The following is a 27,761-nucleotide window of genomic DNA, read 5'->3' as shown; positions in this document are numbered from 1 at the left end:
TATAGTAATGGCCTTTGCGACATCCTCGGGCAAGGAGTTCCACGGGTTGTGCATTGTGTGAAAAAATACTTCCTTTTGTTTGTTTTAAACCTGCTGCCTATTAATTTCATTTGGCAACCCCTACTTCTTGAGTTATGAGAAGGAGTAAATAACACTTGCTTATTTATTTTCTCCACACCAGTCATGATTTTATAGACCTCTATCATATCCTCACTTAGCTGTCTCTTTTCCAAGCTGAAAAGTCCCAATCTTATAAATCTCTCCTCATATGGCAGCCATTCCATTCCCTAATCATTTTTGTTGCCCTTTTCTGAAGCTTTTCCAATTCCAATATATCTCAATATATTTTTTGAGATGGGACAACCACATCTGCACACAGTATTCAAGATGTGGGTGTACCATGGATTTATATAGAGGCAATATGATTATTGTGTATCCGTTTCGTAATGATTCCAAACATTCTGTTCACATTTTTGACTGCCACTGCATATTGAGTGGATGTTTTCAGAGAACTATCCACAATGACTCCAAGATCTCTTTCTTAAGTGGTAACAGCCAATTCGCACCGCATCTTTTATATATATACATAGTTGGGATTATGTGTATTACTTTGCATTTATCAACACTGAATTTCATCTGCCATTTTGTTGCCCAGTCACTCAGTTTTGAGAGATCCTGTTGTAGCTCTTCACAGTCTGCTTGGGACTTAACTATCTTGAGTAGTTTTGTATCATCTGCAAATTTTTCCACCTCACTGTTTACCCCTTTATGAATATATTGAATAGGACTGAGCCCAGTACAGACCCCTGGGGGACACCACTATTTACCTCTCTGTGTTCTGAAAACAGACCATTTATTTTTACCCTTTGTTTCTTATCTTTTAACCATTTACATGTTTAAAGGTATTTTGGCACCCAAAGATGCAAGGTGTCATGTAAGCATAGATTCACAAAGATACTTAGACAGCTAACTGCCTCTTTAGGCACCTATGTCCAACATTTATGCACCACGGACATTCTGAAAACCACCATTCAGCAGCCACCTAACCTGGTAAGTGCCTAACTTGCCACAATCAGCATTCACAAAACCACCTAAGTCCTGACATCGTGACACTGCTAATGAGCTGCTCTAGCATAAGCCGAAGTGATGCCAGCTCTGAAGTAGGATTCTCAAACTAGGCAGGGGAAGGCCTTTTTCACCAGTGCACCAAATCTCATGTGTGTGCTCTAAGCATGCCTAAAATCTGATTCCTCTCAGACTGCACAAGAGGAGGTTTGGATGAAGGCCGCCAAGAAGTGGAGGAGCAGCATAACACCAACATAAAAGAAAGCCTGGCTTTGTGCAAGAAAGGGCTGACCTGACTTAGACACCTAACACCAAGAGTGGGTTCGGGCCCAAGAATCATGATCGGAGGCAGATGCTAGGCCTCTGCATTTCACTCCTGGCTAGATTAGGCATCTCCCTGCTCAGCATACTAGCTTCTAAGGATCCCTTCCTCACAAGCCTAACACTTTTGATGAACCTGGTCTGAATTTTTAATTTATAATGAAGCCCCTAAACCTGGAAAATTTAACATCTTTATTGGGGGGAAGGAGGTTAGGGGAGAGAGTGCAAAGGCTGTGGCCAACTCCTTATTTTTCGAAGTCTTCAAAACAAGATTAGGTGCCTTTCTAGAAGCTTGGCTTTGGTGAAACACAAGTTATTGGGCTCAGTAGAGGAGTAACTGGATGAAACTCTATGGCCTATATTATATAGGAGGTCAGATTAGATGACCCAATGTTCACTTCTGGTCTTAACCTCTCTAAATCTATGAACTATTCACACAGATCTAATTCTAACTGGCAAGACCCTTTAATGTCTAAGGGCACGTAAGATTTTCCCTGTCCAAAGACAATTTTCAAACCTCTTGAGCCCACATATAGTTCTCAGACTGCTAACATATTTTGTATTTTAAGCTCACTAGTTATTTTATGTTCACAATAGTATGATTCTTTTTAAATGGTGAGTCAATATGAAAGTTTAATTGGCATTCTAACAAGTTTCCAGGTGGCTGATTCTTCAGCTGCAGAGCAACTTGCAGTACAGAACTTAAAAGACATCTCTAATTTCTATTACGGACAAAGAATAGATGGGTTCAACATTTCACTTTGAAATTATGTTCTTCTTATGAACAGCTTATTAGGCAATTATATGTGCTGGTTAAGCTAGAACTGGCCAGAAATTGAAATAAAATTATTTTTAAAAGACTCCGTGGTAATACTCATTGAAAGGCAGTTATGACTGTGTGGCTGTCAGATAGGGTTTAGACTAACGAGACACACAGGTAATCAGAATGAACTGACAAGAACATTTTTTCCATGGTTTCATTCCGAGGGGACCTGATTAGAGAAAATATTGCACTTATTACTTTTGCATGAACATTTTAACTAGGCTTGTCTAGAAAGAGAATTACATGTGGCATTACTATTTCAATCATCTATAAACTGTAAAATCTAACTAAAAAGTAGAAAATCATCATTTCAAGGCTTATCATTTCAGCAGACCGGCCAGCCAAATGCTTGTATTCCATACAAGCTGAAAGTACAATTACCAAGTTATGAAAAACTATACAGCTGTGATTATCTCCAGTGCTTGTGGACAAGAATCATACAAATTAAAGATGGAAAAGAAATATCAGGTCATCATTTCCTTCCCACTCCCATGCAGGTTTGTTCCTTCTGGTCTATTCTTAAATGTTTAGACTAGTCTTATAATAATGATCTTCCATTTTAAAAGTTCTTGTCACCCAAATGGGTCCCAGAGCACCTTACAAACCGACTGCACATAACCGATCCTTTATTTCTTTACATAATCAAAATTCTCCATTCATTCACTAGGAGTTTTGGGTACATACAGAATAAAAAGCTCATTACCATAAAACTGACCTAGACGAAAAACATTTGTGAACATAATGTAATGAGCAAACCTACAATGGCAATGGAATGGATGAGATGAAGCACTATGTCTAGGAGTCTTTATCGTCTTACATTTTGTATTACTCTTTGAGGAGTTTGTGTGTTTGTTTATTATTGTCACTGATTTTTGTGATAATGCAGTGAAAACAGAAATAAATAGAATTTAAAATGAATTAGCCTAACTCTGTAAACTCATGATTGTCTGTCTTGTGAGCAGAAGTTATTGCATATTTATAAAACGTTGGGTTTGACTCCTTTTATTCACAAGTTTTATACCAATATATCTCCATTGAAGTTTATACATGTAGGTACTTGTCTGGCCCACATCGCCATGGTATCTGAACACCATACTCAACAAGATTTACACTGATGTAAGTGAAAAGTGAATCAGGCCCTTATTGTTTGCTGTGAAAAGCATACCCTGGCTTAAGATGTCACCATAACTCCCATAACTTTTGCAGGGGCAAAAGAATGACTGACAAGTGATAGAAGCACCACTGCCACACCTAGTACTACTCGTTCTTAAATGTTTGCAGGGACAGGTCCACTGCTGTATTCAGCACCAGGAGCTTTAGACACGAAACCACAATTAATAAATAGAAACAGCATTTTGTAAAGCTGGGCTGCAACTCCCACCTGCCATCTGCAATTGTGAATAAAATGCCACCACTCACTTTGAAGTACATAGAAGTACTACTGAAGAATATTTATTTATTAGTCATAAATTAGTTAGGGAAACTGAAAAAAATAAACTAAAGTGGAACAAAGTAAACAGACTAGAATTAGTGGCAAATTAGCAGAACTAGCCGATTGCCTAGGGCATCATATGGTAGATGGATTATAGGATGAGAGTCAACAAATAAAAGCCTTGTTGCTATTCCACATTTTGCTAATATATTTAGACAATTTCATTTCCAAGAACAAAGAGGTGATTTTGATTTATTTTCAGCACATTTTTAAGTATATTGGGCTGGGTTGTCAGCTAGAGCAAATGAATACACCTTCACTGAAGTCAGTGATGCTATGCCCATGTACACCAGCTGACAATCTGGCTCATTATTTTTGATGCTCCATCTCCTTGGAAGTAGGTGCCAGCCTTATGATAGTGAGCACAGCTGAGTGTGTGGACTAGATTGAGATCAAAGAGCAGAAGGCAAAATCTTGCACCAGCCAGAAATGGGAGGAGTTGTGCCTGTGTGGAATACAAAGATAAGCACCTCAGAAGATGGAAATCCTATTCCCCATCTGGAGTAGCTGAACTTGCTTAAAATGGCTGCTGCGTTCTGGAGTTTGGGAGCCAGATCTAGGCAGAAGGAGGCCTGCTGGTCACTGCTACTCTGTACCCACACATTCCCTTCCTCCTGCAAGCCAGGGCTCAAACTTGGGCCCCAATCAGGGCTCTTCATGGGCAGAAAGGTCTCCTCAAGTGGATCCATTTGCAGAACCAGGGCTTAGAAAGCATGCAGGGCAGCTCTGGGACACTCATATACTGCTGAAATTTGTACAAGATGTGGCCTGATAAATCCACACCTGCAGTGACTCGGCACATCCACTGTGTTCTTAATGTCTCCTTCAGCCTTCCATCCCCACTCCACACACTGACACTGAACTGTCCCCAGAGGGAGCCTAATTTGAACATTTGCTTTCTTTTGCCAAAACAATTTTTTATTCCTCTCGCTCTCTCTCTCAAAAAAGCAGTTTTTAAAATCATGATTATTGATCAATGCAATGCAATCAAAAATCATGAGAAGGGAGTGGGAAAAGTTTGATTGTTCTGGCTGATTTGTAAAGTCAACAAAAATCAAATTTCATCATATTTGCTTTACATGCAAAAAAAAATGTCCAGAGTTTTTAAAACAGATATTGTAGATTCAGCAAGAACACATAAATATTGTATGTTACCACTCTGATTGTCGGTGTGCTTCCTTTTAAACAAACATAATTCTTCTATAATAGCTTCATTGGAGAATATGTTTTGCTTTCACATGCAAGTTCATTCTCTTTGCTCTGTCTATTTACAGTTTGTGCACGCTGTCTGATTGCGTTAGGACTGTCATTCTGTGCTGCCATTATTATCTGGATTGTTTTGTTAGCTCTATTGCTGTTAGACTCATTATATTCAGTCTGCTAAATGTCCTGACCTAGATGTGATTGCCTACCAGGTGACTCATTATTTAAATTAACTGATAGACCTACATCATGCATTACAGCCTCATTCCTTGAATTAGATTGCCTGCTGATTCCCCCTCTCTAGATGATTGATAGCTTGAATGATTGTCATTTGTCAAAAAAAAAAATTTCCAAATCTGTATTTAACTCTTTATTTTTCTCTTTAGTTTGGGATATGTCTTTGCTTTTAGGGACAAATACTAATCCCATTGAAATCAATGGCAAAACACACTGTGCCTTCACTGGAACAAATATTAAGAGCTTAGTATACTGCTTGTAACACTCTCTATTTAGATATCCTAGAGCTAAAACTCTTGTCTGGAGGAGGTGCCTTTGCCTACACTGTCATTTATAGGACATGTTGCCTAGAGGCCCCAACTAAGAATGTGGATCATTGTGCTAGGCACCATATATTTAGGGCTAGATCCACAAAGAGGACTTAGGCTCAGCATTGCAATGCTTAACATTAGGTACCCTGCCACCTATTGGAATTCTCATCTCTGAGTTGGTGCCCAGGCTCCTTATACAATGCATGAGACTCAGGGACCTAAGAATATTCCTAAGAATAAGACCAGCGACTGGAACCTGGGCCTTTCAGAGAAATGTATAAATCACATAAGGAAAGTGATGATTTGCATCTGTCTCTCCCAAAGGCTAGCCAAGTGCACTAACCACTAGACTATTAAGCATAACAGGTGGAAGCATTACCTTTTCCATAACTGGGTTTTGTGCTGGCAATCTAGTAGACATGCTCTTAGGTGTCCTCTGAGGGTAAATCTGCACTGCAAAGAAAAATCTGTGGCACCCTGGGTAAGAGCTGATTTCATTTGACTTAGGCATGTAGGACTTGGGCTTCAGAGCTAAAATTGCAGTGTAGATGTTTCTGCTTGCGCTGGAGATTAGGAACCCTCACTTTCAGAGCTGGGCTCCAGTCGGAGCCTCAGTGTCTACACTGCTATTTTTTAGCTCTGTGAGCCTGAGTCAATTGACGTGGGCTCTGAGATTTGGCACTGCCGTCTTTCCTTTGCAGTGTTGACATATTCTGAGAATGCTTCCTGGATCAGACCCCATGGGTGTGATAAGCATGAGAATGTCTACTTTGAGGATCACACTGAGTTTTAGGTGCCAGGCATGAGGATTTAGGCAGCTTTGTGCATGCCTGCTAGCAGAAATTGACAGGACTTTACCAGTGAAAATATAGGGACTCAGGGAATTTAGGCTCATACAGGATTAGGTGGTAGATTAGGGCAAGGGAAGGAGGGTTCTGAGGATCTAAATTTTGGCCTAAAGTATCAGTTAGGCACATAAAACACTTTGTGGATCTAGTCTTTACATAATAAGAGACAGAGCCTGCCCTGAAGAGTTTGTACAATCTAAGGGCCAAATTGGGAATCTCTTAGTCTCCCTGCTATGTAACTATTCACACAAGGAGTCCCCCTTGGGTCTGTGCTTGGGTGGCTATCCTGAGCTTCTGCCCATGCTGCAACATCCAAACAGCTGGGTTTAGTGCGCTAGCTCAAGCGAAGCTAGTGCAAGTCTGGGAAGTATGCTCCGAGCTGCACTATAAACATATCCTTATTTTTTTTAACCAAGAGATAATACTGTGCAAATGTTATATAAAGTAAGAAACAATTTAAGAAAAGTCATAATCATTATCTTCAAATTATATAAAACTGTAGGGTATTGGAATTGTTATCGTTGTATCCAGCTGGCAGTCATTTTCCCTCTTCAAGGTCAATTGTTACATGGTTGCAGGCATTGGACAGTGGTTTCTCCCCCTGGAATTTCTTGTTTTACAGTAGTAGATATGTTTTCTTTGTCTCTGCCTTGATGATCACTCCACCTCTGTTTTCCCTGGATCATTTATTTTCTTGGTTTTAGTTTGGCAGGTTTGAGCAAGAGTTCATCTTGTTTACAGCTACTCTGGAAAAAAATCATTTTTTTCATATATTCAAGTATTAAACACCTAAACTGGTATGTGCAGAGGTTACATTGTCAGTTCTCCATTTTGCCAATAAAACTCTTTCTTCTGAAGATGTTGACAAGACATTGAAGTAAAAACAGCAATAGAATTTTTATTTTTTGCAATTGGGTATACAGAGGGGATGAAATTCACCATAACTGTAAAGATCATAGAAAGCCCTCTACATAGCATAGCTGCCACAGTTTTGCTGTATGAAGTAAGGGCAGGTATGGAATTGGCATACAGCTAGACTTTCATGTGCATATCAGATCTAGGCTACATGGCCCTATTTCAGCAAAACACTTAAGCACATGCTTATACTTATACATGTTTAGTTGGTGTTGGTCCTGCTTTGAGCAGAGGGTTGGACTAGATGCCTTTTGAGGTCACGTCCAACCCTAATCTTCTATGATTCTATGTGAGTTATCCTGTTCCTGTTCAGCAACGCAGCTAAGTACATGCTTAATTTTAAGCATGTGCCTACATCCCTTTTTCTTCAACAGAACATAAGCATGTACTTAACATGCTCTAGTTCTTTGTTGAATCATGAACCATGTTAGCTCCATGTACATAGAGGAGGGGAAAGGAAGGTGTGTGCAAAGAGCAAGTCTATTGCCTGCTGCTGGATTGTAGCAGATAGCAAGGGAGAGTGTAGATAAGGGGGTTATGAGAAGTATATATTTATTCTTCTTATTATTAATAAGTAAATGCAAGTGATAAGAAAAATGAAGAAGAAAATTTCTCCTAGCCAGAGCACTGAAGATGATGTTAATCCCTCTGGCAGAACAAGCCTGTACATCCCAGACCCAGAAGCCCTTTTAGTTGTTCTCCCCCCGCCAAAAAAAAAAGTATCAGGAGCTATAACAGAGCACCTCTGGTTGTGGTGAGAAGTGTTCCTGTGCTGACACAAGGCCTGATCCTGTCAATAACAACTACCCATGGTCATAAACACTACAACTGAGTGGTCTTCTTGATATCCAAGGGATCACTCACGGTGGTAAATATTTAGGTATGCTTATAAATGCTTGCAGGATCCAGTCCATAATTATGTCCCCATGGCTTCCAAACAGGAATCATAGGGCAATTATGCTTTATACTGCTATCAAAATTCTTGAATCTACTATTTTTAAAAATAAGAGTGTTAAAGCTGTTAGGAACCATAACAGCAAAAAAATCAAGAGAAAATGGAGGAGGAAAGAATGCTAACTCACTACCAATGCAAGTGAGAATGTGAATACTTGTTAGATACTGATTACAGCGGTGCATAAACTATCAAACTGTTTCTGCACAGCTAGGGTAGAGACTGCAGAATTAAACATTAATGCTAAGCCTCTTATACTGAATGCTGAGTCTCAGACTGTGTACATTAGAAGGGTTGTCAGAAGACTAATTTCTCAAGGAAAAATGTTTTAAAAATTAAGCACAGTCATCAATAAATCAGCCCAGCTTAAAGTAAAAATAGACGGTTTGGTACATTCTGACATTTCAATAAAAATGGGTATAAGAATAAAGGTTTTATAAAACTATGTTCTAAAGTAGTCAACTATTTTTTCACATAGTTCATAATTATTCTTTATAGTGGAGACTAAGATTAAAGGATTGTAACCAGCTGTGTAGTTCATGGATTTGTATCAAAGTTGATACTATACTAACGTTACAGTAGATCTTATTCTTAGAATGTACATAGCAAATTACAGCTTCAGAATACTTCACCAACGTTATACAAGGAACCCTCACAATGGCTCTTTGAGGTAAGTTTATGCAGATGGAGAAACTGACGTACAGAAACATACTTGCCTAAGACTAGACAGTGAGTCAGGGCCAGAGTCAGAATTAGAACTGAAGAGAATCTGACTCCCAGTCCTGTCCTCAAACCACTAGGGAATGTGTTCCCTCAAAAGTGCTTTTTAAATTTGATTAAAATATTAAAAATCTTCATTTGAAATGCAGTGTATGCATTACTCTAGATCACTCTGTTATCCTTAGCGAAATCTACCTATCACAGTCACATAGGGCTCAGTCTTGAAAGATGCCAAGCACTTTGGCCCTGATTCAGAAAACCATTCATGCCAATGGGACTACTCCCATACTTAAAGTTAAGCACATGCTTTGCTGGCTCAGGGCCATGGTGTTCTGCACCTTGCAGAATCAAGCCTTTCAAAACACATTTTAATATCACATATTGACAAGTACAACTAGGGTTTTTAACAGGCTATTGTTTAAAGCAGAATTAGAATTCAGACGCCATAGTTCCAATTCTCGGGTTGCACTGGGATTGTTCTGTGCCTCTCTGTATTGGCCAATGGAATCATTCGCAGCCAGCATAATTTAGAGCAGCCCTAAGGCTGCAGCATACAATAGCAGCTCTTGCAGCCCCTCCTGGCCTGCACTGAGTACCCCATCGGTGAGGGCCTGGGGCAGCTTTGGAGACTCTATACATTATGGTATTAGACCAAAAATGTTCTAATTGTTGAATCTAAGGTGAGACACGTTGTTTGGTATTCAGTAGGCTTGGAACTTGTTTGGTGCATCTTTCTCTCTTTTTAAAGATAACAACAAAAGAAAAGGAGGGAAAGGGATGATTACTTTTCAGATACCATCACAATTTCCCTTTATCTGTTCCAGGGGCTTGGCTCAAGGTCACAGTTTGGTTCTGATAATGAAAACTACTTAAACAAAATTGTCATTACCTAATCTGTTTTCATAATTCAAATATTTATTTTTATCACCCTTTCACTGTTAACCCACTAATCCAGCAACCTGATTTAATAATGTATGTATTGATTTTATCCATCTATCAGCATTTCTTAAGCATCTGTCACCATAGTATCTGAGCATGTATATGGATTATAACAAACAATGAGAACTGCCCACAAGGGCAGTCAATTCGCTTTCCTACTCAGGAAGAGAGAGTCTGTTTTGTTTGAGATGTCAAGTTTCTGTCATGCTCCAAGTTTAATCATGGACTGTTGCATTTGAACATGGTATTGGATTTTCTTCTGCTGTGGTTCTTTGGGGAATGCTACAGTGAGGAGGGGTGTCTTTCAACTTGTCATTAAGATGGTTAAAGTAGGATTTCCCTGTTAATCTTTGTGTGTGGGTTTTCCAAAGCCTTTGGCCCTCTTTTGATAAGACTGTACTTTAAAACTACAAAAGCTTTCATGGGCTATAACCCACTTCATCAGATGCATTGAGTGAAAAATACAGTAGGCAGGTATAAATATACAGCATATGAAAAGATAGGAGTTGCCTTACCAAGTGGGGGGGGAGGGGAGGTCAGTGCTAATGAGGCCAATTCAGTCAGGGTGGATGTGGCCCATTCCCAACAGTTGACAAGAAGGGGTTAATATCAACAGAGGGAAAAATACTTTTTGTAGTGACCCAGCCACTCCCAGTCTTTATTCAGGCCTAATTTGATGGTGTCAAGTTTGCAAATTAATTCCAGCTCTGCAGTTTCTCATTGAAGTCTGTTTTTGACGGTTTTTGTTTGTTTGTTTGTTTGGTTTTTGAAGAATGGCTACTTTTAAGTCTGTTATTGAGTGTCCAGGTTTGGCCAATGTATATGGCAGAGGGGCATTGCTGGCACATGATGGCATATATCACATTGGTAGATGTGCAGATGAATGAGCCCCTGATGGTGTGTCTGATGTGGTTAGGTCCTATGATGGTGTTCCTTGAATAGATATTCAGACAGAGTTGGCAATGGGGTTTGTTGCAGGGATTGGTTCCTGGGTTAGTGTTTCTGTTGTGTGGCGTGTAGTTGCTGGTGAGTAAATTGGCCAAACCGGACAGTCTCTGTGCAAAAGAATAAATGTACACAAATCAGACATCAAGAATTGTAACATTCAAAAACCAGTAGGAGAACACTTCAATCTCCCTAGACACTCAGTAACAGACCTCTGAAACTTGGGATGTGCTTCCCCAGCCAGCGGGAATATACAAGCTACGCCTACTTCGTTTGGCACTCTGGGCCTGATCCTCCTGTCCATATTGGTGGCACAAAGTAGCCCTAAAGATAACCAGTCATCTGAGGATTAACCTACGTGGGGGATCTTTGGATGCCATGGAGGTTCCAGAGCAGTTTCTATGCTACTCCTCTTCTTGATCCCCCAGTGCAGGAACATGGTGTGGGGGGGAAAGGCTGTGGTTGGGGTATCTGCACATTCCCGAATCTCCAGCTTCTTGGGGCCACAGATAGCTGATGAATAGTAGAGAAACTGTATGTCTCATCTGATTTGCACTGGAGACAACAGCTTTACAACCTTCTTGATCTGCATCGACCCCAGCTTGGCCACAAGTCAGGATTTGAGCTCACTTCTTGTTATGTAGTTTTCTAGTTTGATAGAATTTACATTGCAATTTTTCAATCAGACTCCGGCATGTTGCTTTTGGGATTGTCCTTTCCAATCTGCTTTTGCTTTTCAATTCTAGTTCATTAAAAATGGCTATTTACTGATGCAAGCTGACAATCATAATTTAATATTGTCAGATCTGAGCATGCCCAGTGATACCAGCGATATCAATATATAGACAAAAGATTTCAGAGGCAAACAGAATAGAGATGAGTCCAAACTCCATTGGCTCAGTCCTGACAAGAAGGATGGGGAGGAAGAAGCAAATTTTTGAGATATTAGAAAGAACCACTGACATTTAACAACAATCTGGATGTGTGGGGAAAATGAAAGAGAACTCAGCTATGACACTAAGGTTATGAGCCAGATGATTGAAAGGATTAGAGAGTTATTAATCCTGTATACGATGCTGCATTTTACCAACAATTCTCAGGTTACCCAATCAGTTGCTCAATCTATACTTCCATTTAAAGAAAAGAATATTAGGTTTCCAGCCCTTATGTCTGTGAACACATTCTTCTGAAAGTGAGATGATGCAGTGCTGAAGCCTCAGATAGAATGGAAAAAATAGGTTTCAGGCTAAATGCTGCCTCTGTCCCCACTGCCTGTGCTCCCAAAAGCCTTATACCCAGCAAAACAACTGTGATTCTTAGTAGAACAGGGGATGAGGTCACTCAGGGAAACTCTACATGATATTGTAATGGGAGTGTGTCACATTCTGGGGTGCAATCCAGACAAGTGAGGGGTTTTGCCACTACCTGCCCTGCAACCTCAAGTGCCTCACAATGCTTTGCTATTGTAGCTCCCAACCTGGGCCACTCACAAACAGCCTACCAGAATGCAGGTCACACCTTGAGTGTCTGTGTACAGCTACAGCCCTGAATGTGACATTGGCATAGCTTTGCTGTTGTGCGGCACCCCTAGGGTTATAGAGAAGGCTGTGACACAACCTCTCACTGATCTGGATTGCACCCTGGAATGTGCCAAGAGTGGTTAAAGGAAATGTCTGCCATATGCACCACTATAGACCCACAAGCATAAGTAGGAGCTGTATCAGGTATTAAAGTTAGCCATGGCAGTAGCAGTAGAGGTTGAGTCACTCTATCTCAAGACACCAGGTTGGTTTTTCCCCCTCCTGTCCCCTGTCTTAGACTTACAGGGCAGCTTGCCCATGTAAGGCCTGGGAGTCGGGAGGCTGCCTGGGGATGGCCAGCCCCATTCCATTAGCCCTGCCCTTCCCTGCCACATCTGGGCATGGTGTGGGACTTAAAAGGAAGAAAACCTAGCAGTAGGGGATTGAAAGGAAAGGGGGTGTAGACTTGTTGCTTCAGTTTGTGATTTTTTAGTGTCTAGCAGAGTTATGAATTTAAGCTCTGGACTGACTAGAGACACTGGATTTATGGTTTATTACAACAATCTGTAATCCACTAACCCTCTCTTTTTATCCTATGATGACTGCAGCGGTGTTAACTGGACACTCTACCTTGCATGGTCCCTTATAATATGTGCTAACTACTTATGCTAAACAATTATTTCCACCAGCACCTTTCCCAGATCTGAAGAAGAGCTCTGTGCAGCTCACAAGCTTGTCTTTCTCACTAACAGAAGTCGGTCCAATAAAAGATAATACCTCACACACCTTGTATCTGTAATATCCTGGAACCGACATGGTTACAACTGCACTGCATGTACTCAGCTGTGTCAATCTGCTACTATCCACTGGCTGACTATAACCAGGAGCAAGATATTTTCTTTCCTGCTCTTACCCTGTCTGTGTCCCCATACATTAAGGATGTTTCTCAAGCAGTACAAATATGTGTGAAATCTTTTGATTGCCTTGGCTCTATGTGAAAAGGCATTGTACACACTGTCCTTGACCAGTTATTGTTGTGCCTTTTCAGCTGGTGGATGAATTCTCAGAGCAAAAGCACAATTGATGATGGACTCTAAAGAATGTACTTTGTAGAGGATATATACCTAGTCCTGTCATTGTCTGTCAGAGGACTGCAAAGTGCTCTCTCTGTGAGTTGTATTTTCATGTTATATATGGGCTACACTCTTATTAACAGCCACAGATTCTTATGCACTTTCTGTATCTTTTCCCTATTTTTCAGGGAATCTTGCTTTTTTGGGCTGGAGAAAAATTAGCACATTCTTGATTCATTCATAAAGGTATCAATCACAAAAGAATCAGCTGTATCACAGCCACCATTATGCTTGCAAGATGCATTCCCAACTCTACATGGTATAATGGCATACAATAATTTCTTCCTTCTCTGCTGCAAGAACAGAAATCTACAGGGATTTCCCATAAAATGTGCAGAATTTCTGCAGACTCTCTTCACAATAGCTGTGAGATTTCTTGATGGGGAGGATGGGGGAAGAAGAGTGATACATTTTACTTTCAGTTGTCTTTGTCTAAACACTTATGTTTTAATTCCAGATACAGAGAGACATACACAGATATTTATCAGATTGTTAAAGGGAACTTCTGCTGCCGGTGAAACAAAAAAATCATGTAAACTGTACCTCGAAGTCTAACACTTCTTGAGTGATAAAACAGTAAGCATCACTTTTGCTAATGATCTCAATTTCAGTAAGTAAATCAATAGCTAGAGTAAAATAGACCATTTGGGGACTTCTAGCAGGGATGTCTAGCCAGAGTGAGAAACAGTCATGAGCTAAGTTGCAGAGAGTCACATCCTAATGTTTCATCTACATTTCATCTAAACAATGTAATATCAGGCTGCTAAGAAGGCACTCCTGTCCCACCAGATAAAGAAACAGATCTTAAGATGTTTGAAGAAAACTTTGTTTGATAGCATTCTGTCTGGCGAGAAACCACTTAGGGTAGCTCAGTGGTTTGAGTATTGGCCACTTATCAATAGTTGTGATTGTGAAATCTCTACTTCTTTATTGTTTTGCCTTTATGGTCCCTGCTTCTCTATTGTTTAGCTCTATAGTCTCTGTTTGATTCTTCAATTGTTTCTCTCTCTTGCATAACTAATTTCACAAGATTTAAATCAACTAAGGTGGTGGTGGTGGGGGGGGCAATTGGTTAAAGAATTGTTTCCTCATGGGCTAAGATTGGTGAAAAATACTGTTTTACTTTAGTTTACTTTAGTTTTAAATGATTGGTTATGGTACAGCTAAGCAGGACTCAAGTTTAACTATATAAACTGGGGTCCAAAAGGAAGTTCTTTGGAACCTAACTCCAGGACAGAGCCCGAGGTCAGAGTGGCCAAACCTCAACACCCTGCTGACCATACTGTGCAGATGCTAGAGCCTCAGACAATCTAACTTCTAATGGCCATCCAAGAAAAGTTTGTCTGTCTCATTGGGAGCGGTGAGCATTGTATGCTTAGCATGTGTATTCTGCTTTGATAACTATTAATAAACAGAGGTTAAGGTGTGATATTCCCCTCTGGTGTTATCTGGACCAGTGATCTGCTAGGTCACTCCAATTCTTGACTCTAGGAGCCAACCTTACCCTGCTCTGCTGTAACCCCCACTCCTGGGCTGTTCACGCACAGCCTCTGGCATGTAAGCTGCTCCTTGGCTTGAGCAACCCAATGACACTAGCCAATATCTCCAGTCCCAGACACAACCCTAGGAACCTCCATCTTGCAATGTCCAGTTATTCCCGCTGGATGCCGCAAGCTTATACGAGTTCGTCAATTTAACAAAGACATTGATACGTACCCAGCTCATTCTCCCAAGGGGAGTCTCTGACATACTTCAAACCAAACTCACTGCTTCAGGTAGAATAAACAAACAGATTAACTATAAAGATAGATTTTAAGTGATTATAAGTCAAAGCATAACAAGTCGATTTGGTCAAATGAAATAAAAGCAAATCACATTCTAAGCTGATCTTAACACTTTTAATGCCCTTAGAAACTTAGATGCTTCTCACCACAGGCTGGCAGGTTGCTCTTCAGCCAGGCTCTTCCCTTTGATCAGTGCTTCAGTCGCTTGGTGGTGATATCTGTAGAAGAAGAAAGAGCATGTCCTTTCTGCCCTCTTGGCTCCCCGAGTAAGGTGAGCATTACTTCATCGCAGTTCCAAATTGACCAAAGGAAGGGGGGTGATTCCCTCGAGAGTCTAACAGATTCTTTTGTTGCTGCCTAGGGTAGCACCCTTTGTTCCTCTGAGGCTGGGCTGGGTTTGTCCCATACATGTCCTGATGAGGTGTGAACTGCCCCTCTGCTTCTGGAGAGTTTGTGTCTAGGCTTGTTTTAAGCCATGAGGATACATTTTCAGCCTCATAACTATATACATGAAATTATAACGTATAACCTTACTATAACATCACTATAACAACAATGCTCAGTACATCATGAACTTTCCAAAGACATCCGACATGACAAACTTTGCATTGGATACCACACAATCATTTTACAAGGATGAACATGGGGGTGCTGGGTGTTCCCCCAAGGTACAGAGCATCACATAAGGTTACTACTCTGTAAGGGTCTTTCACTGGTAAAAGGTCCCACAAACCTGCAGACGGTTATGCTTTGAGTCCAGGGTAAGGTTGGGTACTTAAATTCACCAGGTTTCACCCTGAGCCCAAGATGGGAAAGGGGGGGGGGGTGCCTAAAAAACCAGGCTATGCTTTGAGTGCACGGTAGGGTAAAGGTGGGATGCCCTAGATTGTGTGGGTAACACCAGGGGTATCCTCCATTCTGAGGCACCTCACCATCACCTGCACTTAGCATGAGGGAGCCTTGTCTGTGCCTGCTGTGGATCAGCTCTCTGAAGCCACTAGCCTCTGGCAGCACAGGCACTACCTTGTAAGCCTCTGCAGGCTTGCTGTCTCTCTGTAGATAGTGATTCACCCAATAGTACACACACCAAACCCTGAGTCCTAAGAGCATTCCCTGGAGTGTCCAGCCCCTTATCTACTGGATACTCGAAGACTTACCAGGTCTGCTATTCCTAAGGGAACAGTACATACTAGCGTGTAAGATTTAATCTGGGGCCAGCACTTTGCTTAACACCACAGCATGTAGATATATTTATTGTGAAAACAAGAATACACTCATTATCAAAGAATGTAGATGGAAGTAATAGTGAGGAAGGATATTGAAAACAAACGGTTACATGTAAAAGAATCATAACATGCTTTGCAGAAACTAAACTTAACTAATGAGTTAATCTCCTGCCTAAAGAAGTTTATCACACCTGAGGTTCTCTCCAGCATTTTCAACCAAGGCTGGCTGAGATTCTGGCTTAATGAATGCAAACACACTGCCCATTTATTTTCTAGGTGCAGAATGTCAGGTTGTCTCCTTTACTTTCCAGAAATACCCCCAAAGTTCATTGTCTTTCATCATAGTTCACGGTGGCTGGTTTTGTTTTTTCCTCTTTGTGTTCCTTTACTGTTGACTTCATATCTCTTTGTTAACATTTGACTCTGTATGTAAATTGGAATCAATTGTATTAGTTTACAATGCTTAATTTACACTCCAACAGAGAGAGGCACGTTTCTTATCTCCTGTCTGGAGGGATTGATCTAAGGCATGTCATCTTCTGATGATCTGCTTTTACATTACATGCTTAAGAACATAATTTTCTGGTACAGACACGTAACTCCTTGCACGGTACATACATTCCACAATAATATGGATGACCAGTGTAACACCAGCTTTCATTTGAGACCTCACATAACATGGTTTGATGAACCTGAATGTACATACCAGAATCAGCAGATTCCTCTAACCTCTCTGTACCCCCTGATCAGCTGGTATTAAGAGGTTCTTGGGTCACCGCCAGCTCTGTGCCATTAGAGTGATCATCCAATGCTTTGAGCTGGCAATTCAATGTGAAGTGGCTGCAGTGCAGCCAAAGTTCAGAGTATTAATATATCAGAAAGCCTTTTACTTTTTCGTTGGCTTTAGTGTTGTAAGACATGAGACTTATTGGGTGTAAATCAGGAAAGCAATATCAAAGTCAATGGAACGATGCCGATTTTCACTAGCTGAGGATCTAGCCTGCAGTGGTTAAAAATCAAAATCCAATGCTTGAGTAAAAATCAGTCATTTTTAGGCTTGTGAAAAATACCAGCACAGTCATTTGTATGCAATATGTTTCTGGAATCTTCACTTAAGACTTTATCAAAAGTATCAGGAAGGGTATTATAGATTTAATCTTCACAAAAGCTTCAAGGGGACTGTGTGCCAATTTGTATTTTAAAGCTGTAATCAACACAGCCCTATATAGATATAAAAAAAATCAGAGGAACAAAGAGATGCCTTTGAGTCTTGTCTAAATCTACAGGAAAAGAGGATTCTAGGGCTGGACAAATTAACCTCTTATTTCAAATTTTTGTCACAAATAACTAAATTGTAATTAGGAGTAACCCCTTTAAATTCTGTTCAACTATCTTCCAGATTTCAATGTTTTTCTGGACAAATGAACCTCTTAACCAGGGATGTTTTGAGGACTGTCATTGCCAGTATGTACTGTGCCCATGTACATGTGCCTAGCAATTTATGGTTCTATATGTAGAATCATAGTAGAAATTGGAGATAAAAACTAGGGCACGTTACAATAGCAGTTTCAATGGCCAGCACAGAGGTAGCGACTTTAGCCATGAGCCATCTGGAGAGAGGAGACAGAGTCGCTAAGGTGGTAGGAGAAGAGGGAGTACTGAGGGGACCTAAGGAACCAACCAAGGAGATCCACTTCTGAAACTGAAGGCTTGAACATGGCAGACATGCTGCAGATCTTTGATCTTTATTCTGTTCCTGACATGTTGCTTTAGTGGTTCATTAAGAGTAAATGTCTACAAATATGGTCCCAATCCAGCAACTTGTTGCATATGTGCAGACCCCTTTGTTGATGCTGAAACACTGATTTCAATGGGGGGCTACTTATGTGCAGCAAGGTATAGCCTATTGCCCTGATTTGGCCTATGAATTCTTACTGGGTTAGAATACACTTAGGTGGAATACACTTCTTATGTAATGTTTTCCCCTCCCCTGTCAATTGAGGATGGTGTCCTATCACACATTTGACAGTAACTGGTCTAGTCACATTTTAAATGACTTATGTAATTAGGACTATGTCTACACTAGAGACCTCACAGTGGCACAGCTGTACCAATTCAGCTGCACTGCAGTAAGATCTCTTGTGCAGCCACTCTATGCTGACGGGAAAAAGCTCCCCCATTGACTTAATTGAACCACCCACAATGTAGCTATATCAGCAGGAGAAACTCTCCTGCCAACATGTGCACACTACCACTTATGCCAGTGAAACGTAAGTGACTTAAGTTTTGCTGACATAAGTGGTAGTGTAGACATGGCCTTGGATCCCAACATTTTCCTGGGTTGATTATTACATATTCTAAATAAATGCTATACTTTGGTATGCATGGTATCAAGGATGTGGAGCAGTTAGGAAAGCCTTGATGTCAGGTTGCTTGATCCCTTAATGGGTGATGCATTAACTGATGCAAAGTTATATGTATTTATGAGTATATACACTTTTGAATAGGATTAGTAGATGGCAAAAGCAAAGTGCACCTTATGCCTTACAGATGTAGCACCCCACTTTCAGAACTCCAGAAAAAAAGACCAGTTCTGGACTGTATAGTTCTTTTTGCTTAAAGGCCTTATGTACACTCCAACTAGCACCAAACAAGCTGTGAATCACATGTTTCCATTCATACCTTTCATTACTTCAGTGCAAGTCTGTATGGGCACTTATTTTTGAATAAAAACATCCAAACATATGTGATGCTTCCCAGGGTTCTGAGGCACTTCACCACTATCTGCCCCTTAGTATGAAGTAGTCTTGTCTGTGGCTGTTGTGGATCAGTTCCCTGAAACCAACAGCCTCTGTCAGCACAAGCATTACCTTCCAGGCCCCCACAGGCCTCTCTCTATATATACAGGTAGCAACAGGCCCACACAAACCGCCAAATACTTGGAACATTCCCTGCAGTGACTAGCCCCTATCCGCTGAACACTCTTACCAGGCCTGCTGTTCCCAAAGAAACAGCACACACCAGCTTGTAAGATTCAACGCAGGACTGTCACTTTGCTTAACATTACAGCACAGTGAAAACAATAAGTTTATTATCAAAGAATGTAGATGGAAATAATAGTGAGGAAGGATATTGGAAACAAATGGTTAAATGTCAAACAAAATCATAACTTGCTTCCTAGAGACTAAACAGCTAACTAAACTACCGCTCAACTCATTTGTGTAAAGAAGTTTATCGCACCCAAAGTTCGCTCCAAAATTTTCAACCAAGCCTAGTTGACAGCACTTTTTCATGAAGCAAAAGTGCTGTCCTTTTATTCCCTCAGCAAAGGGAGCCTAGGCATTTCCTTTGTCTTTCCAAATATATTCAAGCATACTGTTGATATGCACCTCAAGATAAGGTTTTTTTCCCCCTGTGTTTCTTTTCCTGTTAGTTCTTTATTATAATCCTTCATTTGCATTCAGTTCAGATTGGTGATAGGGCACCCATTGTGAAAGAGACAATACTCAATGTACATGTTAACACAGAGACAGATAGACATCTCCTGTTGGACAAAACCTGATTTTTACCTTTGCTGGTGACTAAACTTGGTACAGACTTTAAGAACATATTTTAAATATATATACACATAACACCTTACATAGTGTCTGTAACTTCATTTCACAATGACACTGATGACCAGTGTGACACCAGCCTTCATTTGAGACTTCACATGTTATTCTTTGGTGAACTAGAATGTACATACCAGAATCAGGAAAGTCCTGTAATTCCTCTGCACCCCCTTGCTAGTTTGCATTAAGAAGTTGTTGGATCACAACATAGACTTGTGCTGAAATAACAAAATGCATAGATTAAAACCAATTTAGTTATTTTAGTGCAAGCTTGTGTGTAGACAAGTCCTAAGTCTCTGTCTTTTAGTCCCACTTTAAACACTAAGGGCTAGACTCATGTAGCAATGCTCAGCATCACAATACCTAACTTTTAGGTACCTAGAAAATCACAGGAACAATGCTGTGATTCACAAAGCATTGATGCCTAGGTTCTCCATACAACAAATGGGGAGAGATAGGTGCCTTAAAGTGTGATTCACAAAGCCAGCATGCTAGGCAGGAAGATCCCTAAACTAGCTAATAGTAGATGCTGACAAGTGGATGTATGCTAAGCTCCACCACTCGCTTTGAGATAGGTGCCTTTCCTGTAGCCTGGCCTTAAAAACCTATCTCCATCTCTGTTTGGAATGCATGAACAGGGGAAGATAGGTGCTCCTCCACCTAACTGGCATGTGGGGCCTGATCTGGGAAGCATGCTCAGAGGCTTCCAATCCTAACTCCACTTAAAACCAGTAAGGGAGAGTAGGTGCTTCCTTTACCCAGGTGGCTAAAGCACCTAGTGGAATTGCATAGAGACCCTTAGTTCACATTCCCTCTTTGCTTGATGAGACAAAGGGATTTAAACAGGGATCTGTCACCTCTCATCTGAGTGGCCTAGCCACCAGGCTATAGAGTTATTCTCTCTCTTCCTTGCCTAATTAATATTCAATTATTTAATTAAAGTGGAGCAGCTTCAATTGGAGCGCTTGTGGTAGACTCCCTCCCACCAGAGTATTTCATAGCAATAGCAGATCCTTATGTAAATTCCTTCTCATCAGGCAGAAGGAAAACTGCTGGAGGGGGTCTCTGACATCCCAGCTGAATGTTCTAATTGCTGGGCTAATGGTTATAAGGGAGTATCCCCTGGCTAATTGTTGTGGAGTTAGGTGGCCCCTGAGCACACCTACTGGCTTGGGTCCCATATGTGAGTTAGGCAGAGAAGTGTTTGTCTTCTCCCAGTTCATGAATCACTCTGGGGCACAGGCAGGGACATAAGAGTTAGAGTGAGGCAGCAGCATGCCCAGAACAAGAAAAGTAGGCACCTACGGAATTTTGACTGTAAAATTGTACATGCCAAGAGAGCTTAGGCACCTACAGGTTCAGGCAGCAGCTGAGTTGGAGTTTTGTGAATCACAGTGGTGCCTAAAAATAGGTTATAGGGACCTAAGTTTGGGGTTTAGGTGCCTAAGAACCTTTGTGAATCTAGCCTTAGACCTTGTTAGGAGCAGGTTGTTAAGGGGGTGTCTGGTCCACTCCACCTGCAACTAATTAACTGCCATCCTGTGGGTCCTAATGAGGGATAGTTGGTTCCTATAAAGGTCAGTGGGGATTCTCAGTGGAGATTAAGTTTAGGGAAAGATGATAGAGACCAGAAAGGATGTGGTAGGAGTCCAAGCTTGTCAGGGGGGAAAGAATTGCAGGAATAGTGAAGGCTCCCATAAGCCTTCCCCAGGAGAGGGTGCGACCAGGGTAAAAGACTGATTGGGAGTCTAGATAATGCTGTAGCAAGCCCTGGTAGGGCAAAAGACTATTCTGTTTGTTTTGAGAAAATGGTATAAAGTGGTATGAAGGCCAATTGGAATGGAAAACATTCTGTATCTAATAATGCTGTGTGAAGTTGTATGGGATATTATTCCTCTGGGGTCAGAGGCCTGTCGCTAGCTGGCTGGCTAATTAGCCCCAGACTGGCAACTTAATCAATGGATGACCAAAGGGAGACTGGGGGAAGCCCTGTGAGCACAAAGGGCTCTGAGGTAAGAGCCAGGAATGTTGAGTTGATGAACTCATGGGGTGAGGGACAGACCAGAGGGTGGGGGGGGAGGAAGGGACTTAACCTGTACAGACTTTATGGAGAAAAGCTGTGAAGCTTTGAGCCTGTCTTTGTTAAGAAGGGTTGAAATAAACCATCAGCAATTAATTAGATTGGAGACTACCTTGCCTGGATTCTGTGAGAGGACCCCAAGTAGGATTTCTCTAGGCTGGGAGCTGGCTCTGCAAGCACCAGCCTGGATCCATCTGGAAGAGAACATGATAAGGTAGGCCCAATTCTTCACATGCTGATAGAGAAAATAGAAAGGTAAAGTTGAGAAGAAAGGGACTGGACTGGAGCAGGCTGGCAAGTAGGAAGGGGATGTTTGAGAGGTAACCCCATGACATGGGGCTTTGACTGTCATTCAAAATTGCCTACTCCTGATAACCATATCTAAGTGTTATCCTCAGATACATATATAGCTGCTATTTGAATTCAGTGAAACTACTTAAGTACAAGGAGAGACACATCTGCTGTTAATGGCCCATCTAGTCTGAAAATACATATTATTCTCCCAAGTACTCTACTAACTCATCTTGATACTGACTAGATATGTCTATCTAGGCTGCAATCAGATTATCTATTACCTTGGTATTTGAACCACTTTTCTGTACATTCTCATCTCTGATAGTTATTTCACTAAAGTTAGAAGTTTCTTATTTTTACCACTGTGCATATGTGTTTGCAACATCTTATAAAACTGCACAAAACTTGCACTTCAATGGTTCCTCAAATATAATATTGTCAGAACTTGAGGTAATATCACCGAAAGGGGAAGTTTTAGCCAAAAGTAGTGCGGGCAACTACTCTGTCAGAAATGCCATGGGATCTTTAATGTCCAAACAGAACAGACAGGACTCCAGTTGTTAATGTCTCATCCAAAAGATACCCACATACAATAAACTACATGGAACTCGTTTGATCACATCTACCTCAGAAGGATGAAGAGCTGAGTTAACCCTGCTATGATTTGAACCTTTAGTTCTAGGGAGCCTAATTGGTTCAAGCTTGATGCTTAGACTACAAAGTCTGCCCTCCAGGTAAAGAAAATCTGTCAAGTATGAAACAATCCTGACTGCTGCCATCACAGAAGGGGCTCAGCAATTATTTTTTTCTCCTCTTGTCTTACCAGCACCCCCTCCATGTGGCCAAGTAACTGCTGTATTCGCCACCCCATAACTAAGAAGTGGGAATATTTTAGATATGGTTAAAAGTGTGTTACAGACAACTTAGATTCAGTGACTGTAGCAGTTACTTACAGATGGCACATCACTTTTTTTCTCCAAATATTCTAAAGAAAAATAGTCTTTCAAATATTCATCTTGACAGATCTAGGATAGAGGAATCACTGAGGCATAAATACCTTGTGTCCCGATGTCTCTATTTTGAAACAGACACTAGATTTTGGGAGGTGTCTGTGATGGGAGGGAATAAGATATGAAAATGGTGATGACACATTTGAAATCCAGAAATCTGACAGTCATTGTCCTTGTCTTTAAAGGTTTGCTTCATTTGTTAATTACCGCATCTTTTTTTAACATTTATTTTGCGCATAATTTTTCAATGTATTTTTTTGCCTTTATTTCTGGCAAATTTGATGGGTTATTTCTTTTGGCATCCATCACTGACAGGGCCGGCTCTGGACTTTCTGCCGCCCCAAGCAAAAAAAAAAATAAATTGGGGGGAGGCCGGAGCTGCGAAGCAAAAAACAAAAAAAACCCAAACCCACCTGCGGGGCGGCCGGAGCCGCAAAGCACACACACACACACACATACATACAAAAAAACACCTGTGGGGTGGCCGGAATGGCAAAGCACGCACGCACACGCACACAAAATAACCCTGCATGGTGGCTGAAGCGGCAAAGCAGAGGAAAAAAAAAAAAAAAGGCCTGACTTTGGCTTTCAGTATTAGGAAACACCAGGAACAGAAAACTTTGCCCTTTAGCTCCTGAGGAATCTCTTCCACTGCCCCCAGTGAGAGGAGCGATCACACCTCCTGTATAAGGAGTTGCTCCGGAGAAGGGTCCCTGAAAAGGGAAAGGGAAGGGGGGTGGAATGGTGGGAGGACAGAGAATTGGAGTGAATATCCTCTCCCTCTACCATCTGGAGCACCCAACCGTATGATGTGATACGGGCCCATGCAGGCTAGAAAGGAGATAGATGGGATGAAAAGGTAAGATGGGATGGATCCAGTCTTCACACTGGTGCGCCATCCTCATGCACACCTTCAAAAGGCCTGTTTCTGGCCAGAGGAAGGATGAGGTCTCTTCCTTGAGTTTCTACTCGTCCTGTGTGACTCCTCTTGCCTACCCTGAGATTGATAATTCCTCAGTGGGGGCTGGGGTCTAAAGTGCCTCCATTGGTTGGCAAGTGTGTGGAGGCCCAAGGATTTCAGGGTGGCTCGAGAATCCTTGAGGCTGTGCAGGTGAGAGTTAGTGTTCTCAGAGAACAAAAACTGACCCTTGAAGGGGAGCTCCTGGATTGTCTGCTGCACCTCGTACGGGAGGCCAGAGACCTGTAGCCAGGAACAACTCTTCATAGCCACCCTGGTAGCCATGGTGCGAGATGCCATGTCTGCAGTGTCCAAGATTGCCTGCAAGGATGCACAAAAGATCAATTTACCCTCCTTTATTAGCCCCACTAATTGCGCACCTGATGGGGGCTTGAGGGCCACTTGGTCTTTAGACCTGGTGGGAGAGCTCCCTTTGTCAGCCTTCTTCTTCTTGTGGGCACTGGGGAGTGAGACTGGTGCCTCACAGATGTCTGGGACCTGTGCGCAGAGCCCTAGTGGTGCCGATGGTCTCTAAAAGAGTCCTTCCTCGGCAATGGCTTCCGTGTCGATGGAGCGCTGCGCACCGAGAAAGCGACACTTGGGGCCGGGTCTGCCATGCCAGGCTCTGAATGAGGCCGAAGTGTTGCCTCCATAAGCAAAACTCAGAGGTGCTGTTCTCCATCTCTAAGGGTCCTGGGGCGAAACCCCCTACAGATCTTTCATTGGTCCCTCAGGTGACCCTCGTCGAGGCACTTCAAGCATGAAGTGTATGGGTCACTTGTTGGCATAACCCTGCCACTGTCTGAACATGGCTTAAAGCCTGGGGACTGAAGCATACTCCGGTGCTGGGGAAAAGTGATGCGGGGGGACCCCCCAAAGGGAACTTAAGAGAAACTATCTACACTAAGTATACTACACTACTACTACTAAATCTAACTATATACACAAAGGGTGATACTGTGAAGCACAAGCTTGCCAAAGCAAGAGCAACGGGGAGTTCCAGCTAGCCATCACAGGCAGTAAGAAGGAACTGGGGGGGGGCCATATTGGGCGCCATGAAGGCGCAACTTCAGGGAGCGCCCAGACCGACCCTACAGATACTGCTGGAGGAAAAAACTTCTGGCTCTCGTGTACGTGGCTGGCTCACACCTGATTGGAATTTACATGAACAAGCACTCAAAGAAGAAATACTATTTGTTTTATTTATCATTTTTATAGAGCAAATATTTGTAATAAAAATAATAATATAGAGTGAGCACTGTACACTTTGTATTCTGTGTTGCTATAGAAATCAATGTAACTGAAAATGGAGAAAAAACATCCAAAATATTTAATACATTTCAATTGGTATTCTATTGTTTAAAAGTGTGATTAAAACTGCGATTAATCGTGGTTAATTTTTTTGAGTTAATCACGTGAGTTAAATGCAATTAATTGTCAGCTCTAGTTTGAATGTTGTTTGTATATTGATTGTAACAAGCATCAATCTTTTGCTCTGGGCATTTTCCCAGTGATTACAAATAGTAGTAAAAGAAATCAGTTTTCATAAAGTTGTCAAATCTACGGCATCAGGATCTATATATGCATTGGACAGGTAGAAATACTAGTATGAAGTTCTCTAATTGGTGTGGATTGCAAGCTGCTTTGGGAGGGATAGCTCAGTGGTTTGAGCATTGGCCTGCTAAACCCAGGGTTGTAATTCAATCCTTGAGGGGTCCATTTAGGGAACTGGGGTAAAAATCTGTCTGGGGATTGGTCCTGCTTTGAGCAGGGGGTTGGACTAGATGACCTCCTGAGGACCCTTCCAACCCTGATATTCTATGCCGAGCGAGGACAAGTGCTCACTAAGAATTGATCTACACTTAAAACTTATACTAGTATAGCTATGTTGCTCTGGGTTTGGGGGATGGGGGAGAAGACATCTCCTAGAGATACAGATATGCTAACAAAACTCTCAGTGTAGATGCAGCTATGTTGATGGAAGAGTGCTGCTGTTGGTATAGCTAAGATCCTTCAGGGAGGTGGTGTCCCCACATTGGGAGAAAAACCCCTTCTGTCAGCGTATTCTGCATCAGGACACTACGTTGACATAGCTATGCCAGCATATACTGTCTACACCACAAAGCCTAAATGCCAGGGCTTGGGGTTGCTGAGTTTGAGAAATAAGGGGCCTGTTTTTCAGAAGTGCTGAGCATTCATAGCTGCACCTGAAATCTAATCTATAAATCTCAGGTTGCCCTCAGGTTTTGGTGGTGTTCCCCCCACCCAATTTAAATTAAATAGAAATAGGATATTCTTAGCCCAAATAAGTGTCTTCACAGTCTTGCAGTAAAATAACAGAAGGCATTAATGAAAACTGGTTTAGGCTTGGTCTACTGGTATAACTATTTCACTTAGGAGTGTAACATTTTATTGATATAGGTATACCGGCAAAGTTTTACAGGTATAAAGTTGCCTTCTGACAATACAGCTTATTCTCCTTCCTGTAAGGAAATCAGCTATACCCATACAATCACATGGATAGCAAATATAACTGTATTCAAACGACAAGGTTTGTACCCTTAACTAGATCATTATAGTCACAGCAGTACAACTTTTGTGTGTAGACAGCCAACCCCTTAGTTATTTGGTTTAATGTTGCATGTGTGCACAAGCTTCAAGTCATCCACCTCCAGTTACAGATCATGCACCAGGGCTCTAGGAGCTGTGAGGAAGGCGATGTGAATGGACACGCCTTACTCTCCTCAAGCCCAGGACTGAGGTTGACATGAACCTTGAAGGGGCTGCATGTTCAAAGAATACAGTGAGAGCAGCATCAGCTAGAGACAAGCACTACTGTTAAACTGGGGTCCCTGTTCACAGTGTTATTGGGGATAACAGGCTGTATAGAGAAGTATCCCTGTTAAGGAGATTCTGATGTATTAATTTTCCTCTCTGTGGAGAAACTAGTTCAGCAGAAACCAAAGGCTCTTTTCCTTGCAGTGTACAGAATTATAGTTTGAACTGCAGAGAATCAAGGTTGATTGAAGTTCCTTTCCAGAGCTTGATACTCAAATCCTTATTCAGGCAAAACGCCTACTTAAGTCAACGGGTGGTCTGCTTGAGTAAAAATCCCAGGATTGTTCCCTGAGCCTAGTAATTTTCACAAAACTGTACTGTGTTACATATAAAACTAATAGTGTCATTAGTACACTGGATGCAAACTGTGTACTTTGAGCATTCTGGTACAAAGTATTCTCAAAGTCTTGTTGAGAAAGGTCAGTAAGCTATGGTCAGACAGATCACTCTTTTAACAGATTTTAAAGCAACAAACTTCACATGTTCCACCATGGTCTTTTAAAAAGGTTTGTTAAATAGGGCATTACACCTGTAAA

The 27,761-nt window shown here is 41.5% G+C and overlaps 1 protein-coding gene and 2 long non-coding RNA genes across 9 annotated transcripts in view; 2 read left to right on the top strand and 1 right to left on the bottom strand.

Moving 5' to 3' along the window:
- LOC120374821 overlaps positions 1 to 27,761 on the bottom strand; it is an 85,875-nt gene that overhangs the window by 52,666 nt on the left and 5,448 nt on the right. The window contains exons 2-3 of one of the 3 annotated variants that reach the window (XR_005586258.1): positions 22,238 to 22,360; positions 20,180 to 20,263 (exon numbers count right to left, since the gene is read on the bottom strand). This is a non-coding gene — a long non-coding RNA (uncharacterized LOC120374821). The remainder of the gene's footprint in view (positions 1 to 20,179; positions 20,264 to 22,237; positions 22,361 to 27,761) is intronic. The other 2 variants (XR_005586259.1, XR_005586257.1) reach the window with 2 other exon arrangements.
- On the top strand, positions 9,439 to 15,391 carry LOC120374822. Its single transcript, XR_005586260.1, has 4 exons — positions 9,439 to 9,567; positions 13,340 to 13,460; positions 13,882 to 14,000; positions 15,336 to 15,391. It is a non-coding gene; the product is annotated as an uncharacterized LOC120374822 (long non-coding RNA).
- The window catches only part of KYNU (kynureninase), a 135,652-nt gene continuing 129,590 nt past the window's right edge, over positions 21,700 to 27,761 (top strand). Inside the window, exon 1 of one of the 5 annotated variants that reach the window (XM_039495117.1) lies at positions 21,700 to 22,057. In XM_039495117.1, the coding sequence (XP_039351051.1) occupies positions 22,004 to 22,057 (54 nt within the window). In that variant the 5' untranslated portion in view covers positions 21,700 to 22,003. Of the gene's footprint in view, positions 22,058 to 22,243; positions 22,340 to 27,761 lie in introns of those variants that run through there. The other 4 variants (XM_039495114.1, XM_039495115.1, XM_039495132.1 and 1 more) reach the window with 4 other exon arrangements.

The sequence above is a fragment of the Mauremys reevesii genome, linkage group 11 (assembly GCF_016161935.1).
Source record: "Mauremys reevesii isolate NIE-2019 linkage group 11, ASM1616193v1, whole genome shotgun sequence".
NCBI classification, from domain to species: Eukaryota; Metazoa; Chordata; order Testudines; family Geoemydidae; genus Mauremys; species Mauremys reevesii.
Note: the sequence above shows the minus strand (reverse complement) of the source record. Positions and strands in the feature narration are given on the sequence as shown.